This window comes from Sinocyclocheilus grahami, unplaced genomic scaffold, assembly GCF_001515645.1.
Source record: "Sinocyclocheilus grahami isolate Dianchi unplaced genomic scaffold, SAMN03320097.WGS_v1.1 scaffold49.1, whole genome shotgun sequence".
Lineage (NCBI taxonomy): Eukaryota > Metazoa > Chordata > Actinopteri > Cypriniformes > Cyprinidae > Sinocyclocheilus > Sinocyclocheilus grahami.
In genome coordinates this window covers 1,330,836-1,355,352 of record NW_015505228.1, presented here as the reverse complement: position 1 = coordinate 1,355,352, position 24,517 = coordinate 1,330,836, and the positions used below count along the sequence as shown (strand labels likewise).

The 24,517-nt window shown below is 36.4% G+C and overlaps 1 protein-coding gene and 1 long non-coding RNA gene across 2 annotated transcripts in view; one reads left to right on the top strand and one right to left on the bottom strand.

Moving 5' to 3' along the window:
• Positions 1 to 1,020: 1,020 nt before the first annotated feature.
• LOC107583021 (uncharacterized) lies at positions 1,021 to 7,289 on the top strand. Its single transcript, XR_001609003.1, has 6 exons — positions 1,021 to 1,091; positions 1,174 to 1,337; positions 1,543 to 1,870; positions 5,429 to 5,543; positions 6,931 to 7,000; positions 7,087 to 7,289. It is a non-coding gene; the product is annotated as an uncharacterized lncRNA (long non-coding RNA).
• Positions 7,290 to 14,567: 7,278 nt separating this feature from the next.
• LOC107583084 (serine/threonine-protein kinase BRSK2-like) overlaps positions 14,568 to 24,517 on the bottom strand; it is a 33,359-nt gene continuing 23,409 nt past the window's right edge. Inside the window, exons 16-19 of the mRNA XM_016269179.1 lie at positions 23,511 to 23,682; positions 22,656 to 22,757; positions 21,356 to 21,457; positions 14,568 to 14,627 (exon numbers count right to left, since the gene is read on the bottom strand). Coding sequence (XP_016124665.1) covers positions 14,568 to 14,627; positions 21,356 to 21,457; positions 22,656 to 22,757; positions 23,511 to 23,682 — 436 coding nt within the window. The remainder of the gene's footprint in view (positions 14,628 to 21,355; positions 21,458 to 22,655; positions 22,758 to 23,510; positions 23,683 to 24,517) is intronic.

The window sequence follows — 24,517 nt, the reverse complement described above, 5'->3', positions numbered from 1 at the left end:
ATATCACGTTTGCAACTGGTCAGTGTTCAAAAAATGCTGGGAAATCACTTCATGTAGCCCTACAAGAGTGATTACTGATAAACTGTCTGAAAAAAAAGTCATCTGACGAGTCACGTTTTAGAGAGGAAAAAAATCACCCACTGACTTTCAAAGCTGCTACATAGTAACTACTTTCTACTTCGAGGATCTTGATAGAAATGTAGTGGAGTGAAAAGTACAATATTTGTCTTTCAATTGTAGTGAAGTTAAAGTCATAAGTTCCCAGAAAAAATAATACTCAAGTAAAGTACCGATACTCAAAAAGTGTACTTAAGTACAATACTTAAGTAAATGTACTTAGTTACTGTCCGCCTCTGCCGAGTGGATAATAAGGATGGTGTATGGGGTGGGGCATAGCTATTTATTTCGCCCTTTCCACCTTTTTCTTGTCGTAAAAATGGGGGCGGCCATTTGTAAATTCTATGGGTCTGGCTTCCGGTCTCATCTGCGTCCACTCCTTCCAGCTATTTTTAGCTGAACAAAACAGTTTGTTTTGCTGCTTGATATTGAAAGTTGGTGTGTCTTATCAAATAATTTTAATGTATCATCTTAATTATGAACACACTGGTTTGTAGTGCAAACAGTTTTACCATTTACTGCACGTTGTTATTCTCCTTGTTATTTACCTATAGCGGCTAATGAACCGGAAGTCTCACCCATAGGCTTACTTCCACGTTGAAGAAAAAGGTGGATAAACAGCGCAAAGGTTGGCAGGTTGCGTAATTTTCGGACGTTTGATCCTTTCCGTCTCCTTCCGGTGTTGTGACCCTGCGTGGTACATGCTGTAAGAGCTTGTATAAGGACGTTTTAGTTTTTTATATGGTTTATTCTATGTTAATTGCAGAGAGATAACCCCCTGATGCAAGAGTGTGAGCGCGTGGACGGTGTGTAATATTATGCAAGTCGCGGACGCCGTGTTTCGCCTATAGCAACGAGCTGTATCACGCAGGGTTTTTATTCCACTCTATTATGCAGTGTTTCTTGCGTAATTTTCGGACGTTTGATCCTTTCCGTCTCCTTCCGGTGTTGTGACCCTGAAGCGCAATAGCGAGGTATGAGCGTGGTACATGCTGTAAGAGCTTGTATAAGGACGTTTTAGTTTTTTTTATATGGTTTATTCTATGTTAATTGCAGAGAGATAACCCCCTGATGCAAGAGTGTGAGCGCGTGGACGGTGTGTAATATTATGCAAGTCGCGGACGCCGTGTTTCGCCTATAGCAACGAGCCGTATCACGCAGGGTTTTTATTCCACTCCATTATGCAGCGTTTCTAGTCCACTTGTGGGATTACGGCAGAGGTATGTATTTTGCGTTAGATGGTTAGGTTTGTTATAGTGATCATATTTATGTATAATTATTGAGTGATGTAAAGGATTGTTGAGTGGTTTCAAGGCTGTGTTAGTTGCGCTGTGACGGGTGTTTATTTGTGTTTTTATATTGTTTATTTGGTTTGTTAAAGATTGATAGTTGTTTTGTATTTGTTTTTGCATTTCTGTTTGGCAGATCTTCCTCTGTGGAGTTCTATGCATGTGGACATCTGATGTCTAGGCCCTGCTGTTTTGTTTGATTTATTTTTTATATAAGTTTTAAGCTGATGGTCATATGCTGATGTTTGTTTTGAAGTTATTTTTTCATTTGTTATTATTGATTTTGTCAGCTGTGTCCTGTTTGTACCAACCGCTAGGGGTCTATATGGTGCGTGGAGAAAAGGGGAGTTTTGAACCCATTTTTCTGTATTCTAGGAGCCAGCCTGTGTGGGAGCACTTTCCTCTGGGGTCATCTGGGTCCTTCCTCTACTGCATGTGGCGTGAGGTTATTCTGCACTGCATGGGTATTGATTTGAGAGTGTAGAGTTATTTGTATTATTCACTACACCTTTTTAAATTTGTTGGTTGGTGCACGTGAGGTGTGTGTGTGCTCTTGAGGTTGTGGGTCTTTGGCCCAGTGACGACTTTTTCTTCCCGCAGGCTTGGTTGATCTTGTATACAGGAATTGTGGGTTACAATTTTTAATATTTGACTTGGGAGTCTAGACATCTTAAAATTGAGTTTCTCTCTTTTTTTTTTTTTTAGATAGTTATAAATGTGAAGTTGATCGCTTACACTGAGCTTTTAGTACTGACTGCTAATAAAAGTGTTGTCCTTGAAGGTCACGTCTCTGTTCTTCATTCACTGGCTATAGAACTTGTGTTGCTGTGTTTAATTATTTCCGTGGGTATCTAACCCCGGTGGCGTAGTCGGAATCAAGTTGATCATTGGTTATCGCCTGGTTACATCAGCAAGCAGATTCATCAGTATTCATGTATAACCATGGCTTCAACAGAGTTAATCAGAGTCTTCATGGCAAGTTGATCCATTTAACATCTGGAAAGAGATTCATTGAGCATGCTATGTTGTTGCTGAATGGGTGAATTCGATAGATTCATTCATGTACAAATTAACGTGACTACATTTTTTTTTCTTTCAAGGTTTGTAGGGTTAGCTTGGCTCAATTTCAAAACCCACACAATTTCAGGGGACCCTCTGTCAGCCAAGCAATGGACACTGATACGAATGGGAATGTGAAAAGAGAGCTTTTTATGATCCATTTCTTGCATCTTAAATCATGGAGGAAATTAATCAATTGAATTAAAAAAATTAAAATAAAAAAAACACTCCTCCCAGCCGCACAGGTTTTAACCACACAGCCTCTCTTCATAACCATACCCTGTAAAGACACAACTACAGATATAAGCAAACAGATGTCGCACACAGTTGACTGGCCTGACACCTTCTTGCTGTTCAGCAAACAGTTGTAATTGATGTACACAGACAGATGTAATTCCTCAGGACACCCGTTTCAGTGATTTATGACCGGTACAGCAAAACCAGAAACTACCAATTAATTTCAGTATTGACACTGGGATAGATCCACTATATCACAAACTCAAACTCAACAAACAGAAGTGAATTAAATATAAAATGCACAAATAATGACAAATCTAAACCCATCTTTATACAAACAGGATTTACGACTCTTTGTCAGGGTTGGCTTTTGTGGCTTCCTTGAAGTCTGGGTTGAGCAGAGTCCTATAAACAAGAAAAAAGAACCGCACTTTAGTTTAATATGCTATATAAACATTATGAAATAAATTACTTATCTTTCAAAACAAGACACCAAATGTCTATTAAATATAAGAATAATAAATAGTGAAAGTGAAGTCACATAAGACAACTTTTTTTCCTATATTTCCAATTCAAAATGTTGTGAAGAGAACCAAAACTAGCTGGCAATGGTAAATTGTGTGCATTCACATTCTCATCAATTGTTTTAGCACATCATTATTTTGTCATGTAGTTAACAAATTCTGGGTCCATTATATAACAAAACAAAAATGACAAATGCTGCTGCACTCTAAAAAACTTTGGGTTATTTACTGTACCCAATATCTGGGTTAACATGTTGGGTCGTTTTGTTGGGTTATTCCTATGTTTATTGGGTCATTTCTATAACAACGCAACCAGTTGGGTTAAAAATGTAAATTCCAACAGTCGATCGGTGCAACTGCGACAGATGATACAGTGGTAATATGTGTGCGTTATGTTGTTGTTGTTTTGCTACAAAGTGTCTTTAAGCCCTGACAGTAATATGCTGTTTTTCCTACGAGTATGTTTGCATCTCCCCTGTCGTCGACTGATATTTTAATCCGTTATCTGCACTCTTGAATTGACTAACGACACAAGCGCTCTGAAGCCTATCAATTTCAAACCTATAAAAAACGGTTTCCTTAATTTTTCTGTTCGTCTCGACAGTTTGGGGAAACATTTTATATATATTTCAGATATCTGGCCAACGCGCTCGTCTTGAAGACCAGGAGCCTCTTCGTCCGGTGTCGCGTCCACTCTGAGTGAAAGTATGTCGCCTTTTTATTCAAAACTACATGTCCTTTCGTCTGGAAACTACAGTGTAAAATTAAAACACTTCGAAACAGAAATTAAACGCTTCATCTCTGGAAAGTTGCTGGTTACCAGGAGCAATCATGTAGTGGGCCATTTCTATAACAACGCAACCAGTTGGGTTAAAAATGTAAATTCTAACAGTCGATCGGTGCAACTGCGACAGATGATACAGTGGTAATATGTGTGCGTTATGTTGTTGTTGTTTTGCTACAAAGTGTCTTTAAGCCCTGACAGTAATATGCTGTTTTTCCTACGAGTATGTTTGCATCTCCCCTGTCGTCGACTGATATTTTAATCCGTTATCTGCACTCTTGACTTGACTAACGACACAAGCGCTCTGAAGCCTATCAATTTCAAACCTATAAAAAACGGTTTCCTTAATTTTTCTGTTCGTCTCGACAGTTTGGGGAAACATTTTATATATATTTCAGATATCTGGCCAACGCGCTCGTCTTGAAGACCAGGAGCCTCTTCGTCCGGTGTCGCGTCCACTCTGAGTGAAAGTATGTCGCCTTTTTATTCAAAACTACATGTCCTTTCGTCTGGAAACTACAGTGTAAAATTAAAACACTTCGAAACAGAAATTAAACGCTTCATCTCTGGAAAGTTGCTGGTTACCAGGAGCAATCATGTAGTGATTATTATTTTTCACCGACAGAGTGCGCTGTGACCTACACTGATTACACGCGCCGCTACTTCAGACATGAAGAACTGAACATAGAGAGAGCGGAGCATTATTATCATCAGTTATCAAAATACTCCATTATCGGTTTCAAGGTATAGTCACATAATAACCATTCTTGTTAAATAAAATTAATACTGTTTGTATGTACTATATGATAGGGTCTGAACAGGATGCTGGATTTTACACAGTTTCTAACGTTAATAAAAGCTCCACTGTCAAAACCCCATACGTCTTAACTAACGTATACCACTTGGGGGAAAGTACACCCTGATATGGATAAATGATAATACAACTAAATAATTGGACATACAACAGTTACATTTTCTGAATATAATTACATTTTATGCTCAAAAAGCAAAATAATAAGGCTAATTAAAGATCCATTTCCAAAAGAACAAACATATAATCACATTTGAAAAGTTAAAAGTTTGTATTGTATTTACACTGTACGTAACAGTTTGTGAAAATGAAAATATTAAGTACACTAAAAATTGGTTTAAAATATTTTAGTTGATATTTATGTTTGTACTGTGTTTATGTGAAGTCATAATCTTGGTATAACGTAGTAGGCTACTGTTTTGACCAGTTTGTTAATTAGAATAATATAATGGAACCCACAAAACCATAAAAATGTCTCTTCACTTTGTTTCAATTGGTAAATAATAACAAGTGAGATTTTAATTATATTTTGAACACTGAAGTAGGAAATGTTGTCGTCTTATGTTAATGATTGAATTTAACTGTTTCTTTTCTTTGTTAATTGTAGATTGCGCTGGACTAAGGTATATTATACCCACATGGCAGGGATGGATAGACTCAACAGATAATCGCATATTGCAAGATAGAGAAGAGAGCCTAGGATCTTCCGGATATTTCTTCTGGTGAGAAAATCCTGCTCTGTATTGTCATGCCAAATTGTAATATTTTACATTATGTACTGACAAGCACACCAACACACACTTAGGGACAGTTTTACTAAACGGGGCAAATTAGCACCAGAGCGCAATTCCAAAACAGCGCCGATGGGTGTGGAAATTTATGTGGGTGATTTACTAACAAATTAAAGAACACAGATGTGTAGCGTCTGGACCAATCAAACACTCAATATATATTTTGTTAGCTATATTTAACAAATACTCTGTAACACCCCTCAGTTAACACGCCATATGAGGACCTATGGACCCTTCCCCCGAAATGAGTAACACCCCAGGAAGCCGAACAGTCCCCTGGTTCCATGGCAACCAACGCTGATATCACTGGGTTTATTGTCCGAAGGAATACGAAGCAGAGAAAATCACTACCTTTTTATAGCAAGAAGCATAAGGCACAGTAGAAATGGACTTTTCTACTAATTAATTAATAGGAAAACCTTTCTTTGAATGAACACACACATACTCCTTTTCAGTGCTAATTCTTCACTGTGCATCTTTAGTAAAACCTGACAGTACTATTTTAACACCAAAAGACAGTTAGTAAAACTGGCCCTTAAAGGGTTAATTCACCCAAAACTGAAACTTTTTTATCACTTATGTTATTCCACATCTCCATTAGGTTTTTTTTCTGCTGTACACAAAATATATTGATGATATATAGTATGAATAAATACACATTCTTCAAAATCTACTTTTGTGTTCAATAGAACACAGAAACTCATTGTAAATGATGTAAATGAATGAGTAAATGATGACAAAAGTTTCATTTTTGGGTGAACTATCCCTTTAAGAAAAATCACACAAACAAGAGCACTGTGAAGGTGTCTTTAAATAGCTGAGTTAAGGCTGCTTGTGCCTGCTCAAAATTATCTGTATAGCAGTGCAGCATTAAACAGTATGTAAAGACACAAAAGCTACTTTCAGAAGTGCATCTGTGCCATCTTTGTAATGTGAAGTTTGCATTAGACTCTAGATCAGGTATGAGACCACAGATAACCACAGCCTGCAACAGCATGATTACGAGTGTGATATATAGTTTTTACAAAACTTAAATTTCATTCTATATTTCACTGACACACTGTCATTACCATCCACTATCATAACAATGTAACATGCAGAAGGAGTTCAAAAATCCCCACACCTGTCTATAATGATACAAACACCACTTTTGTAACACTTGGCTAATCAAACTGATATATAACAGACATTAATCCATTATTACAACAGTAAGAAGTCGAATGAAAGACTGCTACCATGGCTTAAAAAAAGTGTGGATTTTTTCCCTTATTTTGCCCATTTTTGTTCGGTGATTAATCCATTGTTCTTTCTATTTAAGATGGTCTTTGGAGATTGCATTAAAGTTGCATTAAAACTCTGACGTCCTCCTTCATTGCCATACAAAGTGGGTAAGTGCATCATTTACGACAATACATTTTTGGGTATTATTTGATCCTATGTATGCATATTTACCATTTTAAATGTCTGTTTAAAGGTTGGAACAAATCTCATTCTGTATTTGGAGGAGGAGGAGGAGGAGGAGGAGAAGGAGCAACAAAGGCGATACCCTCATGTCCTGCAGTTTTGGGATAAAATCCATCCTTCATTATTGTGGGAGAAATGGCACTGAACAAGACCGTCTTTTTACAAGCAGTTGATACATGGTTTAGATTATTTTACATTTTGAACATTGAGTATCCCAGGCCTGTTTCAGCTGTAATTACATTGTCCTGTTTGTTTGTTAGTGAATTTATATTTATCTTGTAAACTGAAACAATTGCAAGTAACCTAATGTGATAAGAAAGTGATTAATAAGACTATTTTAACCAATTATTTAATTTAATAGAAGTTTTTGCAACTTTAAATGTAATAGAAATAAAGTGTTTTCAAAATATTTGTTTGCTGTATATTATTATTTACATAGCAATACTAATACTAATAATACTTCTACTACTACTACTACTAATATCAGGATGGTTAAAGCAACATTTTGGCCAAATAACCCAATAAATTAGTTATTTTATAACCCAGATTTCGCTTTCCTTGGACATGACGACCAAGATATTACTGTGCTTGATTGGCCAGCCAACATGCCTGACCTGAACCCCATATGGAATCTATGGGATATTTTCAAGAGAAAGATGAGAAACTGTTGATTCAACAATACAGACGAGCTGAAGGCCGCTATTAAAGAGACCGCAGCAGTTAAAGCAGTGCGAAAGGCTGATCGCTTCCATGCCAAGTGTTTTCAAAATATTTGTATGCTGTATATTATTATTTACATAGCAATACTAATAATACTTCTACTACTAATAATAATACCAGGGTGGTTAAAGCAACATTTTGGCCAAATAACCCAACAAATTAGTTATTTTATAACCCAATGCATTGGGTTACTAACTTACTACCCAATCCACTGGGTTAAAATAACCCAACATTAGGTAGGTGCTATAGTAACCCACCATTGGGTTATCTATTGGGTCATTTTTAACCCAACAATTTTAAGTGAGTGGAAGATTTAAAAAAAATTATGCACGGAACATAAAGGATGCTTAAAACAAATCTATAGACATTTTTGTTATAATTAGAAAACCGGGATTCTACCTACTACGTTTTATTAACAAAATATGAAAATGATATGAACTATATTCATATTATTAAAGATTTATTACTCTTTCTTTAATGCACTGTATTGTCTTTTATACGTTACTTCTGCTTTATATACATTATCATATTGAGATGTTATTTCAACCTATATATAGAACAGGAAATCAAAACAATGCCATGATCTGACATGTGACATATGAGTGTATTAAAAATGATCTTGATGCAGCTCCATAAAAAAGACAAGTAGTCAGTTGTTCTTAATTGTTCAATTTCAGAGCATGTAGGGATGTAGGGTTGTTTTGCTCTTACAGTCTCTGTACAGAACACATGGAAGTTGATCATTTCCTCTCCCATAATGATGTAAGATACAAAAGAAAAGATCTTTGAAGAAAAGCATGCAAGACATTTTTTGGGTCATCTCTCATCCATGACTGCACGAAATGAATCGGTCTCCACAATACAGACAAACACTAACCTCTTTAAGGAAAGGAGACTCTACCCCCAGGTATTTTGAGAGCACATATAGGCAGAAGAGGTGCCTGTCAATGCTAGATCCAGTCATGGCCAGGTGGTAGAGGTTCTGATGCTTCTCAGCAGCCTTTCGGAACAGCTTGCGGCAATGTTATCCGTCCTATGAAGAAAAATCAGGCAAAATGAAATAACTGCCATGCGAGAGGTTACACGACAGTACAAAGTAATTATGGAGGGCTGTGGCACTTAAAAATCAAATTAAGAAATCAACTATCAATGGTTTCAAATAAAAAACAGAAACAAACAGACCTTTTATTTTTTTTTATTATTTAATAAAATAAAATGTTTCAAAATGTAATTTAACTATACAATAAATAATAAAAGAATAAATCATTTTTGCATGCAAACTTTAAAATAGCATTTTTATAAAGTATTTACAAATAGCATCATCAATTTATAAATTGCTTTTCTTTATTATTTTGCCACATAATTTTATTCATTAATTAGCCAATCAACTTATATCAACTTATTAAACAGGTTTATATGTATATAAAACATATTTATTTGACCATTTCAAAAGAGTTTTTTTTTATTCATTACGTTTAACTACATTTTTAAACATGAAATAAACAGTTTAAATGTCTATTTATTCAACAGTCATGTTATATTTTGTAGCGTCTGGACCACTCCAACACACAATATATATTTTGTTAGCTAGATTTCACAAATACTTTGTAACACCCCAGGACGCCGAACAAGACCCTGGTTTCATGGTAACCCGATACATTTACAACCTTGTGGAATGCGAGCCGGCTCTCATTCTGCTTTCTCCAGAAACAAGGGGTACAAATGCACAGGAGAAATGGACTGTTCTACTAATTAATTCATAGGAAAACCTTTTCTTTGAATGAACACACATTTTCTTCAGGCCATTGTGTGTATTATTGCTGTTTTGTATTAATCTGTTGTATTATAGACTATTTTTATTCGTGCTTACGATAAACCACTCATTCAGATAACCTTACATATAGCTTGTTTAGTATCTATGAATTCGCCTTCTGATGATCTAAACAAGAATGTATATTATTTGTTGGTACGTAGGCAATATATTAGTGCCCTGAGAACCTTTAGTATTTCAGTACCAAAGTTTCAGATACTAAAGTACCATGTTTCCACACAAAGAGCCATAAAACTCCACAGGATCTCAAAACGCCCACTTGGGATTCCGGCTTTTCTCATTGGATAAGCCCATCTTGAGAGGCGGGGATCTTCTCTGACCTTAAAAGCTGACACACCATGTGACCCACCCAGTCGGTGGTTCAGTGAGATGCTAAGATGAAGATGTGAGAAACGCTCCAGGATACCAAAGCTCGTGCCAGGCTCCGGCCTAGTCCTTTTCATTCATCAAGTGATTCTGACTCAAACTAGCTCTTTCTCATCAACCAACTTCAGCAAGATCTTGGGGCCGTAAGATCGCATCAGGAATCTTTGTTCATACAGACGTGCAAGTATCAAACTTAGTCGATTTAATTGATGCATTAAGTATCAGTTACACCTTTTTACAAGGTTTGTTGAACTAAGAATCTGACGTTTTCCCTCAGGTTTTAGATCTGCTGAATATGCAAAATGGTTCCATAAATGTCATTCCTTATGTCTCTTTCTTTAGTGCTAAACTTTAACCCTTTCCTATACCAACTGTATGTGTGTGTGTGTGTATGTGTATGTTAGACCGGCTTAATGTGTTTATGTAGTATGTTAGACTAGTTTAAGTGTTTATGTAGTTAATAAAACCTTACTTGTATCACACTTGACGTGTTCATTGTTTACTCATAACCGGAGTCAATAATCATGCAGATTTACGTTACAAACTTATAGAATTGTACAGTAAGAAAGTTATTTCCTTTAACCAGGAAATTAACGTTCTTAGAATTGACAAGACGGTTGACCCTGAGTGGTCAGCTAAATATCTACAGTGGATCTAAAATATGAATAGTTAATTATAACTAGTTATGGTTAATTATTCATATTTCCCCATGAGCTGATTCCCTACAATTTTTATTTTTGAACCAACAAATTGATAAATGATTCCTTCATTTTATTTTTAAGTGGCATTCCTGATTCCTCAGTGAAGTGCTGTCAGTAACAGAAACTGAAAGAGAAGGATCTTTGGATTTACAGCATGCTCCAGTCAGCCGAGGCCTTTTGATAAAAATCAATGTGAAAAGTTCACTGCTGATAGGGTTTCAAAAGTTCCTTCTTCAAAAAGTCCCCAAAAGGTAGAAGGAAGAATTTGACTTAACCTCTCCTGCTTCCAGTGCAAGGACAAAGACACAGCTCTCATTGGAACAGCATTGGACGGTCTCAGTGCAACCCTCGCGAAACAGATGAGTCATGGAGGCTTCGTGCGTCGGGCAGGAAGTCCCCCTGTCCTAAAGGTCAAAGAACAAATGAGACAGTGATGTTGAAAACAACTTCCTGTTATTTACATTATATCAGTTGGAACTGTACTGAAAGCAGAATGAGAGTATGAACACAACACATGAGACAAATAAGAGAAAGTCCTTTCCCAGGGCTAAAAAATGGCCTATTAAGAATGCTGACCTTCAATATGTGGGACTTTTCTCACGCATACTTATTATCAATGCTTTCGCTTTGTCAGGACAATGAAGATTGAAGTACCCTGTAGTAGGCCAGCTGCAGGGCCAGCTGCACAAAGGAATCTAGGCTCATTTTCATTTTCTTGATCCGGCCTTTCCCAAATTCTCTGAAGGGAAACACATGACAGTCCACATCATCAGCCAGTGCTTGCGCAACAGCGAGAGGCTCGGACACCTGCGTCTGAACCTACAGAAAGACAGCGGAGAGAGGAGGTCAGTATGCCTGTGATTGGTTTTCATTCCTTTGGGTTCTAGAAGAATACTGCTCAATGTTGTATCAGTGATTAAATAAAAAATATAGCTGGTAAGGTGTCATGCCATGGATCATGGTATAGCATGGAGGAAAAGTTTCTATAGTTACCCATTTGCTTCGGTGGTGAAATTCAGAGAAATATCCTATAGATTAGACATTTTTAGAAAGAAAAATACTCTTAGGGTTTTATGCACTTAAAAAAAGTTTAACTGAGTAAAAGAACATCATAATAAATGATAAAAATTATACTGTACAAGACGCTGGAATATCAGCAAGTCTATAACCGCAGAAGATTTTATTACAGGTACTAATATTAATACTAATATAACTGCTTCAGTTTTGTTTGGAGCGACATGAGTAATTTTTCATTTTGTGGTGGAGTATCTTTTTAAGAATACTTTGATGCGTTACAACAAAGACTTCAAGTGAATTGTTACAGATATTTTTAATTGTGTAAAAGAACTGTAAAAGAATGGCCACTAAGCACGTCCCTAATATCATGTAAAATACAATTCATGCTTCCATTGTCAAGAATGCACACAAGGAAGTTGTTTACACACACACACACACACACACAAATCCCCAATGCTTATTTGCATGAGAACTACCGACCCTGAGAAGAGGCTGCAGGGAAAATCCCTGATTGACTGGGCACATTTTTAGACCTTCCAAGTACCGCAGTGAAGTGACAAAGTGACATGCAGAGTTTTGTTAAATATTGCTACAGCTATCATAATAGAAATGATAAAATATACAGAAAGATTAATGATTACATTTCTAAATAAAAAGGCAAACGCATACATACATGAGCCAGTGCAACATTACTGAACCTTGACGATATATGAAACTCATATAAAGGTTTCCCTTCAATACGGGAACATGAGATTACACTTAGATAAGATTGCCTGGCTGTGAACTGTACAAAAAAGTTGTGTAACTCTTACGTGCTGCACTGCATTAAACAAATATTTTTAAAAGCTTTATCACTCTATAGTGCACTAGGTGTACCATTTTAAAATAAAATTAAGAAACAAATACAAAGTCAAAAATAAAAAAATATGAAACAAATAACTAAACATTAAATTAATAAATATATTTATTACTAGTTAATAATCAATTAACAGACATAAAAAGTTTAAAATGCTTTATTAAAATGCTATTTAAATGTAGCATGTTAAAGTCATTTAAATGAGTTCATGCAATATTTTCTTGTTGTATTTAATTAAGATTTAAGCATAGATAAACAATCAATTTGTTTGTCAATTTATTTATATTATTTGTTAAATAGCACAACTGATATTTCATCATTTTTATTCCTTTGATTCCTTCCAGGATCTCTAAATTGCCTAAAGTATCCAGGTGCTGGCTTTATATATGCACACACACACTCACACACAAATTTTTACAATATATTTAACATTTTTAGCACACCAGGTTGACTACAAACAAACATGAAATGTTATGTTTACTCATAATAATTTCTAGGGGTGCCAATAGTTGTGGCCAACATGTATTAGAGATAAACATTTATTTCATAAAGTGATCCCCTCCCCTACTTTGATTGTTTTACTTGCTGAAAGGTTTGATTTTTGTGATTTTTTTTTTAATGAAAGATCAAAAGGATAAACAATACAGATTTATTTTCACAGCCTTCTTTGATAATATTCACTAAGGGTACCAATAATTCTGACCACAATTGTACTTACAGTTACAATGCACCATGAGTGCCTCCATACACGTATCTACTATCTAAAAAGATTTAGTAGGCAATTTTGCATGAACATTCTCCAATAATAGTTGCTTTAGGAAAAAAGCACTTCTTTTATGGACCAAACAGAGCCTAAAGTGGGCATATGATTATTAAAACAGTAATGCATAAACTTACTGCCTGTTTTGCAGCGTCAGAAAATCAAACCTAGAACTGATAAGGATAAAGAACTAGAGTTATGTTCATGTTATCATCCATAACCAGACACATGTTGCTGTTGAATAGCATTGAATCTATCAATGAATCTTCAAAATATCATGAAAGTTGAGGAAGGAGAAGGAAGAAGATGTTATTTGTGTGTGTGTGCATTGTGCATACATGCATGGTTTGCAGTCATCCTTAAATGTTTTGCAGATTGCATGAAGAACCTGATGTGTGACATGACATGGGTAACATGCCAAGGTTTGATGAGGAACACAGAAAGCGTACAACAAAAAAAAGAGAAAGCTTTTCATCTGGCCTCCAGCGGTATGTCCCAGCTCAAGCATTGAGGCGGTGGTAAGGAGCGCTCGATCTCTCCCCTGCTGTTCCCATCCGCTGTGTAACCCAAATGAAATGCGTCTGTGGCCAGAGTGAGTGAAATATACAATCTGAAAAACATTCAACCCAAACAAGATTGTAAACACTCATTAAAGAACATCACACGTTTGATGCACATGTTTTGTATGTGTGGAGGCGTGAATGGAATGTCTTTCTGCAGAAAACTGCTGTGGAGGTCATCAAAGTGGTCTTTGTCCAGACAGACCACCCACAGACACTGTAACTGCATATTCTAAAATCAGCGTCTTAAATGTTTCAAATGACACAGGCAGTGGGTTGGTGACTAATATTGAAACTTGAACCATGACATTTGATGTATGATGAACACCAAGTTCATTATTGCTCCGAGACTCCCACACTTACCTCTCACAGGTGGGTCACTAGGAGCATCGGCCCAAGAATGTTCTGCATTTAGCCCATTCTTTCCATTCTTATACACCACGGCAGAAAATGACTTATCAAACCACCTGAGGGAAGGAGGACAGAAGTGAAGCAATGTGCTGGTCACGCAAAGTTTCTCAGTACAAACACGTTATGCTGCTCACCCACCTGCCACAGCATTTTCCGTGAAGGAGGGATTTGGCATAGCGGTCCAGGTTCAGGGAGGGATCCTCCCCCATCATGCCTTCTTCCTGATCATCCAGTGTGACAAAGAAGGCCGCTTTTTCAATGCAGTCCAATCAGCGCTTGTTCTCTCCAGAGCTGAAGAACTGCTTCCTCACCTGAGCCTGCAGGGCTTCCTGACAGGACAGAGACAAAGAAAATCAGTTAAAGATCCACACAAAACAAACAAAGCCTTTTTATTGAGCCATCGTAGATAACACGAACTTATAACCGATAAGGAAAAACGTCCTTGTAGACATCTTAGTGAGATCATAATCTTGAAAATGTTAGTAAGGTTATATTTGGCTTTGAATCAGGAAGAACATGCATTTTCCCATGCTACTTATCTACTGTTGACATACTGAAAAGGTCCTAAAATATTAATTTAAAAATATTTTAACAAATAGGATTTTTGCTGACTTTTTTGCGGACTTTTTTGTGGCCATATTGCCCAGCTCTATAGCACCATATTATCAAGCGTATTCTATTTTCATATAAAAATATTATCAAGAAAACGTTTAGTTCACTGTTCTACCAGTTGAGCTCCGGGAGCAAAAGTTTGTTTAAAAATGTTTTTTTCATTAATTACATTTTTTTTTTAAACAAATCTAAAATAGCTGCTTTTAATCTCTGTATTTATGAATGTATTTACATAATATCTTAATCACAAAATCTGAAACCTTCTTGTCAAGGTTCCTATTATGTTCAATTAGGTGTAGCATCATGCATGACCACTGACAAGTGGTAATATTGAAAATTTGATTTGAAAAGCACTCAATTGGTGTGAGTGTCAGTTTGTAAACAAATGCCATCACAACTGTAGAATGACTCACATTTCATCTAGGTCACAATTCAGCAAGGAATTAGTAATGTATTAAAGTAATCATTACATGCTTAAACAGCTCCAATGAAGTCTTTCAACTGAATAACAGATATTGTACCTTTTCAAATAAAATGAAAGACGGATATGTAAGGGATGGATCCTAGTCAACACACAGACAAGCACTGCTTTATGTTTGCATTATTTATCTCTAGACTGAGGTTATGTGAATGGCTGCTCTTCATTAAACTCTGAGAGGATGAGTACTGTATATAGCAGTTACAGACTAGCATCAGAGTGTGAGAGAAAATAAAGAGTATAAAATTGCTTCCGTTGCAAGTATCGTTTCTTGCATTCAAGCAAAGGTCATTTCATCTATAATGTAGAGCACAACATCCTCGCATTTCTCGTCTGAGCGAGGTGCACAGTTGCTTGCCCAGGCTTTTTTCATCTCATGACTTTCCAACATGCATAGACTTTTAAAGACAAAAAAAGCAGTGGCATTAAACTGAACTTAAGTAGGTGCTTATTATATCTTGCTGCCAAAGTAGCTGCTCTGCTCGGGTTCAAGCCACTGATGTTCTGCATCCTGCCCCCTCCGACCTACATTCTTTGATGTATATCTGTATTGCACAATTTAGAGGCTCTGTGAAGCAGTGCTTTGTGTTATCTTCACAAAACCTCCTTTCAGCACTTTCTCTGAATGATGGTTTGAGCTTTCATGACTAGATTAATTATATATTATATTCAAAAGACACCTGAAGACCCAAACACGTGATCCTCAATCATTCAAGTAAACATGAAACGGCACTCGCACTCTACTTGGATAATATTCAATGACATTTTATCCATTTTATCTTTTAAAATTTAATTGGGGGATGTTGGCGGATGCTCCATTAGAGAATGGAGACAGACCCGAATGCAAGTTTGCTAATGAAATATATAAATAGCAGTTCAGCTGTTTGTTACATTTTTGAGAAGCCCAAGCAGTGAAAGAAAATTTCAGAGGTTATTACATTTTTATCACATTTGGAAGAGGTTATTACATTTTTAAGATTACAAAGGTTCTATCGGGACGGTAATTGGTGTCCAAAAACATCAGTGTTTGTCCTGGAGAACATTCAGTCTGGAATTATTTACTGTTTTTAGACAAACTCCAGGGTTGTGTAGAAATAACATTTCCCACCTGAATCGCTATTCAGAATTGTCAACAAGGGATTGATGGAAACTTTTTTTCTCCAAGTTATACTACAGAAACATGTGAACTGGGGCAACATTGAGATGAACAAATTTTTAAAAAACTGTACCACACAAAGCTGTAAGATGACTTCAGAATAATTTGAATGTAAGGCATAAGTTACATGGACTATTTTTAGGATACATTCAGGTGTTTTATGGAGTTTAACAGCCCCTATCTGGGTCACTTTATGGATTAGATTTTTTGGAAAAGAGCAGTGTGAATATTTTGAGTCATACTGGTTTTAAATGATAAAAGTAAATGAGAGAATAATGACATAATTTGTAAGTGCAATCGCTATGAAATGTTTTATAAAAGGATGTAGCCTACCACATTTTGCTTTGCCTATTGATATTATTAGGGGTGCAAATTCACTCCTTATTTTCATGAACTCTTCCAGTGTAAATATTTAGCATTGCCGGTGACAGATAGAAATCTGACACCGAGCAGACCAGTTCGATTGGTTTATTTAAATTAAGTTTATATAGTTTTTAGATAGTATTTATATTTAGAATGTATTTGAATTACTGTGTTACATTACTTAAATAATAAATGACTTGAACATTTAATAAAGTATACAAATGATCTTTAACTGTTAAGAGGTTTAAATGAAATGTGGAGAGAGAATTTTTCTGAGAGAAAAGACAAACGTCTGGTGGCAGTTCACAGCGTTTACAGAAATTCCTGCAGTTAATGGATTAATGAATTCACTTTTGTAAACAATTTAACTTGATAAATGAACTTAAGTGAACCTTAAAAGGTTAATAAGTGCAATATTCACATTGGCTGGTGCTGTGACAGTGCAGCTGTTATATCAGGCTGTTATTATACATCTACTCATGCTTTACAGTGTTTTCTATAGAGTAATATTAATAGTCTATAATAAAATATATATATAAATGGAAGTATAATAGAAATGATGTAATAACCAAAAATTATAAACAAAACTCAAAACTCTCTTATATTATCGCTTTTTATCACGGAGGAGTATACTGCACACTTGATAATGCCTTTTCTTCACTGTTTGCTCCAACTAAAAATTAGTGATGTTAGGTTCTTGAACGAATCGTTCTTTTGAGCCGGTTCTCAGGAAGTAACCCGTTGAGCCGGTTCACAAATCGAACTGAGGGTGCTTTCACATCTGGCCCATTGTTTCGGAACCTGGCGCGTTTCCCCCCTTAACTCGGTTCCTTTGGGCATATGTGAACACAACAATCGCACTCGGATCTGCGCCAAAATAATCGGTCCGAGATCGCCTGAACGAGGTGGTCTCGGCTCGATTGAAAATGAACTCTGGAGTGGATCGGTTGTAGTGAGAAAGCAATCCGATCTAACGGACCAACGAACCAGGCTATATCACAATTTATCACACGGCTCTGTGGAATACTTGATTCTGATTGGTCAATCGCGCCATCCAGCGGTATGTTATTCCCAGATAACAACCGCCAAATTGAATAATACACCGCTCATCCAGGTACTACGAGTTATCTTGACCGGTACTACTTATATGCTTAACGAGTCACTCCACAATCGCTGACTGTCTGGCGCCATCTTGTGACTGAAAACACTTAACCACCGCGTGTTACAATGGAAGACTTCAGCATTCATTTCAATATATGGTATATATGGTAAAAACAAATCTTTTTAGCCGTGTAATAAGTGGGATAATGTACATCCAGCAGGTTGTTATCTCAGAATAAACCCCTTCAGGCTGATACAAGATGCACTTTTTTGCAGCTATATCGTATTCATGTTATATTCATTGTGTGTGGTGTGTAAAAGTCTTTATTTTAAAGACTATGATTCCCAGTGTTCACAAGCATATCAGATTACTGAGTGCACTGTTGGTTACAGTATTTACTTCCTTTTTATTCATATTTTTAACAAATTCTTTATTTGTGGAAAATACTATAATAGAATAACAGAATTTGCTATAAAAATACATCTTAATGTATCGCATTTATGGCAAATAACATCACAAAACCCATGGTGACCCTGCTGAAAAAAACCAATAGAAACCATCACAGAAATTCTAATGGTTTCCACTACAAATAACGTTACAAACCATCAACTTTTATCCATTAAAACCATTAAATAATGGTTTCCTGTAGTGTGTTTTGGGACATGCTCCATTAGGATTTAGTGGTTTTAACAAAAGCTACCAATAATTGGCAACCAATTACCAGAAGAGACCAACAGGGTCCATTAAATCCAATACAATTGATTGTATATTTCAATACATTTATTGAAATAAATGTATTATTGTATGAAATAAAATACTTTAAATATACATAAAAAGAGCAGAACACAAAAATATGACATAAAAATAAACATAAACCTTGAATCTAGAAACCTGAAACAACAGAATTCTTAATTTTGAGTATTCATATGTATCTCTCTCTCGCTCTCTCTCTCTCTCTGTGTTTGTTTGTGTGTGTGTGTGTGTGTGTGTGTGTGTGTGTGTGTGTGTGTGTATCGGTCTCCTCTCCTGGTGTGCATGTGGTGTTAAAACATGTGTTCACACTGAGCTGCACACAGCAGTATGACTGTACCAGGAATACGACTCTAGGTGAACCACCTCTCCTGGTGTGCATGTGGTGTTAAAACATGTGTTCACACCAGAGCATGTGAGCGGAGCGGAGCGTGAGCGGAGCGGGTAATATTTCCTTAGACTCTAGGTGAACCAGAGTACAGGATCTCAAAGACTATTCTCAGTTGAACAATACAGCTGCATGACAGTGGTTGCTGTGTTTACAACTGATTTTTATTTCATATTTTGTATACATTTAGGTAGTTGACATGTAACATAAGTGTCCAATTAGCCATGGATGTCACATACAAATTCATGACAAAAACATAATGTAACGTAAAAACAATGTTTTGTCACATACAGCATTGAGCTCCTCTCTATTGACCTTGCGGCGATACAGAAACAGGGCTGTGATAATATTCCCAGCTCGAGCTGCCTGATTAGCTGTGTGAGTGACACATACAGGAAATCCTGTGCATAAATAAGACAATTAGCAAATGTTGAAGGATTGACTGTTTCCACCAAAGGTGAGGTCTTCCTTTTTTTGTTTATATAGCGTTAGGTTGTTGAAACACTGATAATAAGTGACAATGAGTAATGGTGTAGGCTCGCATACCATGCCATAATAGTTACTGTTGACCATAATGGGACTCCGACTCCGGAGATAAACATACTTTTCCCACCAGTCACTAACTTGGATGATTAAAAAGTAATTAACATTTTGACTCTAAATAAGACATATTAAATCATCCTAATTAATTGTCTATAATAAAACTAAATAACCCTATTACAAATTAAAGAGCTCCTAAATTTCATAATATTGCTGTGTTGATCTGATACATACACACACAATTTACATGATCATACAGTTGGCTATGAGAGTATTAGAACATTGCTTTAAAGGGGTCATATAATGCTACATGCACTTTTACAAGTTGTACACAACCACCCTAAAATGATAAAAATCCACCCAGTTTTTTTTAAAAATCTGATTAAATGTTTTCCTCTTTCTCAAATCGAGCCGATCTCTGATGCCTGTCTGTGTGACGTCACACAGACAGGCCCCTCCCACGATAGTTTGATTGACAGTAGTGTTTCAGCAGACTGGACTGGTGTCTTACCTTAGACCTGCCCTGAGTGACTGTCATCAGTCCGCCATTGTTTCACCGCTGGAGCAGATGTAGACAAGAATGTCTCTTAAGTGATTGAGGTGTTCTGTTGTTGGATGTAATAATGAACATAGCAGTCGTCTTTTACTCCCGACATCTGAGCTGCTGAAGACGCAGTAGATTACATTGCCCCCGATCTACATAAATGCATCTGTGTTTTTTACACTACCATTGAGAAATTTTAACCAAACTATGTTACAGACTTTTCATTAAGACCCTAAAGAATCATATCAACTTGTGGAAAATGGGCATCCTATGACCCCTTTAATAGAAGGCTGGAGCATATATTTGCAACTAATTTAAAACGTCAAGTCAATTTAAAAATGAACTCTTCAGGTCACATTAGAAAACATCACAATAATTTGCAAGTAATCCACACACCAGTCTATTAATTAACATCTTGTGAAGTGAATACAAACACTCTGGATTTTAACACTGTAAATTTTACAGTTTTTAAATTTACTAGAGGTTAACTGATTGATTACTTGTCAATTATTGTAATGTTTTTATCAGCTGTTTGGACTCTCATTCTGACGGCCCCCATTCACTGCAGAAGATCCATTGTTCAAGTTTCTCCAAATCTGTTCTGATGGAGTAAAAAACTCATCTACATCTTGGATGGCCTGAAGGTAAAGAGCAAATTTTCATTTTTGAGTGAACCTATAAATATCTAAGATTCAGTACCAATACATTTTTATTAATGATCAATTATCAGTTGTCACATATACTTTATTTTAATCAGCTAGTATTGTATGTAATCACATAATCAAGATAAGTAAGACATTGACATTGACAAGAAAATAATCGCTCAGAATTTTTCGGCTCGTACATAGTTTGTGGCCCACAGTGCTTTAAGTTTGAGGTATTTTTGTAGGGGGTTACCCAGACTTTTCTCAAACTCAGCAGCCAGTCTTGTCATTCGCTGAAAACCAGCCATATCTAGCAGAAGCTTCACTGACTCAAGATACAAGTTGAGATAGCATTCACTGGTAACTCATAAAGCCCAAACATTCAAGAACTCTGCCCATTTTTATTAGTCATCACTTCTCAGCAAACACGGAACCATGCACATTACCCACACACATTTAATTTACATTGTATTGACTCACTCTTTCCAAAGTGTCTTTAATGGGAGGTACAGGCAGGTGTGGTAAAGACGTCTGATAGCTGTACAGTAATGGCTTTATACTGGACAGCAGCCTAACTAGAGTCTGAAAAGGAAAACAAGAGAGGGAAGGAGTCAAAAAGATAAATATGTGTGTTCCGCTCTTACAGGAAAAATAAGGTGGATAGCTCTTTTCACACTTGAAATAGTTAACCCTGGGTCATTCTACACACTGAATAAATGGAATCCTGGGTTATCTTGTTTCACATTTCACACTGCTCATCATTTTTACAACTGATCCTTGGTATTTGCAAGCTGATGTTTAAAAAAAAAGTACATTACTAAACGCTGGGTTAATGCCCTTATTTGCATTAATTGTGTGTTTGTGAACTTACAGCTGTCATGAAATTGTATTATTGCAACTTTAAGCAACTGTTTTCTATTTTGATCAATTAAATTAAAATGTCATTTATTTCTGAATTGACAGCATTCGTTACTCCAATGTCACACGATCCTTCAGAAATCATTCTAATATGCTGATTTGGTGCTTTAAGAAACATTTCAGTGTTGAAAACAGTATGTGTGTATATATATATATATATACAGTGTACGGAAAAGTACGGAAAGTATTCAGACCCCCTTAAATTTTTCACTCTTTGTTATATTGCAGCCATTTGCTAAAATCATTTAAGTTCATTTTTTTTCCTCATTAATGTACACACAGCACCCCGGCCCCCATTCACTGCAGAAGATCCATTGTTCAAGTTTCTCCAAATCTGTTCTGATGGAGTAAAAAACTCATCTACATCTTGGATGGCCTGAAGGTAAAGAGCAAATTTTCATTTTTGAGTGAACCTATAAATATCTAAGATTCAGTACCAATAAATTTTTATTAATGATCAATTATCAGTTGTCACATATACTTTATTTTAATCAGCTAGTATTGTATGTAATCACATAATCAAGATAAGTAAGACATTGACATTGACAAGAAAATAATCGCTCAGAATTTTTCGGCTCGTACATAGTTTGTGGCCCACAGTGCTTTAAGTTTGAGGTATTTTTGTAGGGGGTTACCCAGACTTTTCTCAAACTCAGCAGCCAGTCTTGTCATTCGCTGAAAACCAGCCATATCTAGCAGAAGCTTCACTGACTCAAGATACAAGTTGAGATAGCATTCACTGGTAACTCATAAAGCCCAAACATTCAAGAACTCTGCCCATTTTTATTAGTCATCACTTCTCAGCAAACACGGAACCATGCACATTACCCACACACATTTAATTTACATTGTATTGACTCACTCTTTCCAAAGTGTCTTTAATGGGAGGTACAGGCAGGTGTGGTAAAGACGTCTGATAGCTGTACAGTAATGGCTTTATACTGGACAGCAGCCTAACTAGAGTCTGAAAAGGAAAACAAGAGAGGGAAGGAGTCAAAAAGATAAATATGTGTGTTCCGCTCTTACAGGAAAAATAAGGTGGATAGCTCTTTTCACACTTGAAATAGTTAACCCTGGGTCATTCTACACACTGAATAAATGGAATCCTGGGTTATCTTGTTTCACATTTCACACTGCTCATCATTTTTACAACTGATCCTTGGTATTTGCAAGCTGATGTTTAAAAAAAAAGTACATTACTAAACGCTGGGTTAATGCCCTTATTTGCATTAATTGTGTGTTTGTGAACTTACAGCTGTCATGAAATTGTATTATTGCAACTTTAAGCAACTGTTTTCTATTTTGATCAATTAAATTAAAATGTCATTTATTTCTGAATTGACAGCATTCGTTACTCCAATGTCACACGATCCTTCAGAAATCATTCTAATATGCTGATTTGGTGCTTTAAGAAACATTTCAGTGTTGAAAACAGTATGTGTGTATATATATATATATATACAGTGTACGGAAAAGTACGGAAAGTATTCAGACCCCCTTAAATTTTTCACTCTTTGTTCATATTCGTATACTATATTTACACCAAAAGTGTATATACTAATTTGCAACTAAAATATCTATTTTATAGCTTGTGGCAGGACAAGTGAAAATGTTGGCAGGGAACGTAAAAATCGGAACAACTCCCAATATTGCTATTGTTTAAAGAGTATATCTTTACAGAAATGATTGAAACTGTAATTTTTTTCAAGGTACTAACCGCCCAGACTTTGGTCTTGGTAGAAATGCGTCCATGTTGCTCAAACATCCATCGGTAGTATGATAGGAGAAGCTTTAGGCAGAACCTCAGAGCCAAAATGAGAGACAACCACAGCAGATTACTGAACAGCAGCGCCGATAGCACAGTCTGACCTTGAGCACTCAATGACAGGCTGACAGGAGAGAAACAGAGGAGTAAATCTGCATCATCTCTTCCAGGTTAATATTAGGCTGTATAAATGCACTCAAATGTTGTCATTTCACACAGACTTCACAATCTTTCATATTTTGGATGAAAACCGGGAGGCTTGTGACTGTCTGATTGACTGCCAAGTAAATTACGCTGTCAAGGCCCAGAAAAGTATGAAAGACATCATCAGAATAGTCCATCTGCCATCAGTGGTTCAACCGTAACGTTATGAAGCGACGAGAATACTTTTTGTACGCGAAGAAAACAAAAATAACGACTTTATTCAACAATTCGTCTCCTCTGTGTCTCTCTGCATCACTGTATCGCCATTTTGGTGAATATCCGCTGAATGCAAGCAGCATATGCTGTTCTGTGTCAGCTGCGTCACACGGATACGCTGTTTCCATTCAGATCAAATCACAACAACATAGGAAACAGATCCGGCGTGACGCAGCTGACACAGAACAGCATACGTTGTTTACGTCCAGCGGATACTCTCCAAAATGGCACCAGGGTGATGCGGAGGAGACAAATTGTTGAATAAAGTTTTTTTGTTGTTTTTTTGCACATAAAAAGTATTCTCGTAGCTTCGTATAATTGCGGATGAACCACTGATGTCGCATGGATTATTTTACAGATCTCCTTGCTACGTTTCTGGACTTGGGAAAATTTCAGTTGCGTTGCTGTCTATGGGAGGGTCAGACAGCTCTCAGATTCCATCAAAAATATCTTAATTTGTGTTCCGAAGATGATCGAAGGTCTTACATGTTTGAAAACGACATAAGGCTGAATAATTAATGACAGAATTTTCATTTTTG